At 32.6% G+C, this 4,470-nt stretch overlaps 1 protein-coding gene across 1 annotated transcript; it reads right to left on the reverse strand.

The window, feature by feature from the left end:
• Window positions 1–232: 232 nt before the first annotated feature.
• LOC145089227 (uncharacterized) lies at window positions 233–3,920 on the reverse strand. Its single transcript, XM_079027692.1, has 10 exons — window positions 3,736–3,920; window positions 3,530–3,616; window positions 3,131–3,362; window positions 2,773–3,003; window positions 2,490–2,658; window positions 2,334–2,408; window positions 1,993–2,180; window positions 1,762–1,884; window positions 1,522–1,695; window positions 233–322 (listed from the first exon to the last, which is right to left on the reverse strand). The coding sequence occupies exons 1-10, from the start codon at window positions 3,918–3,920 to the stop codon at window positions 233–235; spliced, it is 1,554 nt and encodes a 517-aa protein (XP_078883818.1).
• Window positions 3,921–4,470: the final 550 nt, after the last annotated feature.

Here is a 4,470-nt window from a genome sequence, read left to right on the forward strand (position 1 = left end):
TCAAATAAAAAAACTTACACTGTCAAGAGAATCAACACCAAGATCCGATAATTTGGTTGCAGGGGCGTTTGTGCTCTCATCAATCGACAATCAATTAACAATGGTGGCCTGAACTATTTTGAGTGTTTCAGGTTGAGCATGCAGGTAGAAGACGACGATTATTATTCCTTTTGATTAACATATGATAAACAGATTACTAGAATAAAATAAGATTTAAGTTCTGTTATCGATCTTACAATGGAGCATGAAATCGTGGTCTTAAAGCAGTGAGAAAGTGGTGTTGATATTTCTTTGCCTTCAAGATCATAAATCTTTGTCTAACCTGCAATAATAAAAATATGCAACACAAATAAGCTTTCAAGATCATAAATCTTTGTCTAACCTGCAATACTAAAAATATGCAACACAAATAAGCTATAGAATAGGTGGAATTAATAAAGATTCAAATTGAATAGCACCTAGAAAAAAGAAGTTATAAAGAGATCATAGATTTTGGGCGTGAAGAAGTAAATGTCTATCTAAGTGTGAGACGAAATAAATGGGAGGGAAACAAAAACTTGAATCAAATATATGGGAGAGATCGCTAAAAATTTGGAGGATCTTGCATCCAATGAAAATTTTGAATGAAATAATGCATTTATTGGTGCTATTATTAGAAAAACGCACCAAAAAATACATTTATTAGTGCGGTTTAGGAAAATAGCATCAAAAAATGCATTTATTATTAGTGCGGTTTTGAAAAATGGCATCAAAATATACATTTATTATTGTGATTTGGAAAAGCGCATTAAAAATGCATTTATTGGTGCATTTTTGGAAAACAACATCGAAAATTGCATTTGTTAGTGTGGTTCTTTTATTTATTGACTATATTATAACACGCGTTAAACGCAGGGAACATATTAAAAAAATATAAAAACATTTATATATATTGCATAATAATTATAAAAGAAAGTTTATGGCTATTGTTATTATTGAAATGTGAAGAAGAAACACTGAAATCGATAAATATCTATAAGCGTTGCAAGACCTCTTTATAGACAATGTTTTTTGTTTTATTAGTTGAACGACCATCCCTGTCACATATGAGTACCTTCAAACCTTTTTTGCTTGTTACATGAGAAACAACTACATATAATTAACAATGGGTGAAGACAGTTCTACGCAAGTATAATCCAACATTTGATAATGACTGTCTTTGACTTTTGTTAATGGTCATAGCGAACCAAATTGCTATTGGGAATTGCCTACGTTGAAAACGTAATGGAATTTTTTTTATCGGATGGGGTTAGGTTCATGCGAGGTATATAAGTAGTCTCGCTGAAAAATCTACCAGATATGATTCGTGCTTCAATGACGTGTCTTCCAAGCCTTACGATTTGAAATCTAGTACCATTGTACAGTCCTCTGGTTTGGTCGATATTACGAAGCAACATGATCGGAACACCTTATTTTTAGTATAAGTTTATGGTTTGGAATTCCGGAGGCCTTAAAGGCATTCAACACATCCGAAGAGTATACTGATTCCTCAAAAGAATCTTCTGCCTCGGTCTCACATAAGGAATCTAAACTCAAATATGTTTTCCCTTCATCTTTCATGAATTCTAACATGAAGTCGTTGATAGAATCAACTTCTTCATTAGTAGGGACCAAAATAGCTTTATCTTGAAAATACGATGGATCATCAAGATGGTTCTGAAAGAATGAATAAATGCAGAATACAATTGAATGAATATGGTCACCCGTAGAGGGAATGATCACATCTTTTAGAAATTCAACTTCAATTTCACCATCATTAGGACCACCGATAGTACCTTCACCAATTTTAAGAATCCAATCAGCAAATGATTTTATCTCTTCGAAATCATTGTTTGGACAACCGACCTGAAGCCTCATGTTTACAGTCAAACATAAAACTGTACATTCACGTCATAATCTTGATGAATGTAGTGATGCCTACACAATATCTAAACGATTTCCTCTTTGTATTACTGGAAGAATTTGTCGAAAGTCACCTCCAAATACAATGGTCTTGCCTCCAAATGGTTTATCAATGTCCGATGGAAGGATAGTATCTCTAAGTGTCCTATCAACTGCTTCGAAACAATGACGATGCATCATTGGGGCTTCATCCCAAATTATAAGGCTCGCTTTGTTCAACATGGCAGTTACATCGTTACCTGGCGTAATAGAACAAAACGAATTCTCATTCAAGTTAATTGGTATATGAAATCTTGAAATGTGCTATCTTACCACCAGAAAGCAAGAGTGCTGCAATTCCAGTTGAAGCAACATTAATAACTACTTCACCTTTAGATCTAATAGCAGCAGACAATGTCTTCCAAACAAATGTTTTTTTGTTCCTCCATAACCATAGAGGGAAAAGACATCACCTTTTTTGTTGTTAACTGCATTCATAATTATATCATAAATATTTTTTTTCTCTACATTTAATTTGGAATGTAGTTATTAATGTTCAGATTTAAGACTAGACGGATCATAGTTAAGCTCATCTTGAATTAACATATTGCAAGAATCTTGAATATATTTGTGATCAGTTAATGGCATATTGGTTATTTTCTTAAGACTCAGACCATAGCTTAATAAAGATTTCTCAATGTAAGACAACGTTAGGTGGTAAATTGCTTCCAGTTTTGGCTTCAAGCATGAAAACATTAAAAAGTAATGAAATAATTTATTTATAATATCAATTAAAGTGGGAACGTTTTTTTGTGTAAATGTACCTTTCACGCCTATTTCTTGTTCACAAACGTGAACGACATCATTAGAAAGACAATTATATGTCTCTTTAAAAACATGATGAGGTCGGGATAGACTATTTGATGTAATCAACATAGCAAATAGAGAACTGCAGAAAGAAGCGGTGGCCCAATGATGTGTTTCTTGTATTAAAGATATGCACTCTCTATCATCGTCTAATAGACCAAGAGCGTAGCAAGCATCTTTGTAAGAGTCATAAACAATCCCGTTCTGTTCTAATATCTTCATAGCAAGTAGGACCCTTTACTTTGTTGAGCAAAATACGCAAGTAATAAACATCACCAGACTTGGGAGACACATGATTAGTTCTGTCAAGTGACTTTGTCTTTGTTTTTCTTCTTGTCCATACTTTTTTTGATTTATTCCAAACATATGCAGTTGGGAATTCAACATAGGATAACTCCCTTGCATTTTCGCCGTAGCTATTACATTCTATCCAGGCCAAAAATTGAGAAGCAGCAATAGTTGGTTTAGAAACAATATTAGTAACTCGTTGGGATGGTTTAAACACAACAAGTTGTTTTTCTTGTAGGTGAAACAACAATCTTTCAACAGGTGGTGTTCTATAATGAATGTCATACCTAAAAAGTCTCCAACATGCCTCAGAAGCAGAAATATAACGACAATTGTAATACTCAACAATTTCATCACGATCGTTATTTTCTTTTTGATGTTTTTGTTATTTATAACGTCATAAAAAGACATGGTGATCCTGTCTGGACCTTTGTTAATATACTTAAAAATGTACTTTATCGATCCAAGCTGATTACACCACTCAAGATTCATATGGGCTTGGTATTGCTTCAAAAATATCTTATTATATGGAACAACATATCTGAAAAAAGATACAAAATGTCATAAAGAAAATTAAGATCATTTAAAATATCTTTCCTATAAAAGATAACATTTATAAAGAAATAAATGTTTATATCAATAAAAATTTAATTTTTATACCTATTGTCTAAAGAAACTCCGTTTTTCACGACATTGTTTCCGTTGTCGCATCTTCGGCAAACCGGATAACCATCATCGTCAATATACGTATCATTTGTAAAGTCTTTTGGAAATCCTTTAGAACATTTGCCATTTTTCATACATGGCATAAATGGAAAATCATTGCCGCAAGGTCCATGTGTCATGTTGTTAGAACAATTTGATACAAATCTGGTTCAAGGTCCTTGTCTGTCAATTCAGCACATATAACGCAATCTATGTCTTCGGGATTTGGAAGTTTAGAATTTTTTCTAAAAATAGGCATATGTGACAATGTGGAAGACCCCTTTTTTGAAACATGATCGTATATATAACTGTATTACTTGGTTAACACATGATATTATAAAATCAAAATAAAATGAATTATGAGATTTTAGATTTATACCTCCATTGACTTCACCCAAAAAATTTTCTTCCTTGAGTCTAGTAATTAGTGAATTAAGATTTATTTTGAATAGTCTTGTCAAATATCAGGCCTGACTTCGAGTTTAAAATTTTCAGATTCAACGAATCTAATTACCTCTGGCCATTTAGGATTACATGTAATGGTTAAAAAAAGATCAGGATAACCAACCTACTTAAACCAAAGTAATTGCGTCTAATTAATTCTATTGCATGTAACGATTGTCACCTGTAAAAAATGTCAAAATAATAATACGGTTTCCCATCGCAAAAGCATCTTCAGTTCCTTCTTGA

This window comes from Lactuca serriola, chromosome 2 (assembly GCF_051521515.1).
Source record: "Lactuca serriola cultivar US96UC23 chromosome 2, Lser_US96UC23_V15, whole genome shotgun sequence".
Classification (NCBI taxonomy): Eukaryota; Viridiplantae; Streptophyta; class Magnoliopsida; order Asterales; family Asteraceae; genus Lactuca; species Lactuca serriola.

What these genes read in the sequence shown, in the direction of transcription:
- LOC145089227 (XM_079027692.1), bottom strand. Translation starts at nt 3,920, where the DNA reads ATGACACATGGACCTTGCGGCAATGATTTTCCATTTATGCCATGTATG. An exon ending in ACATTTGTTTGGAAGACATT is followed by an intron (nt 2,181 to 2,333) that starts GTCTGCTGCTAT and finishes CTATTACGCCAG; the next exon opens with GTAACGATGTAACTGCCATG. An exon ending in AAGATTCTTTTGAGGAATCA is followed by an intron (nt 323 to 1,521) that starts GTATACTCTTCG and finishes TTATTATTGCAG; the next exon opens with GTTAGACAAAGATTTATGAT.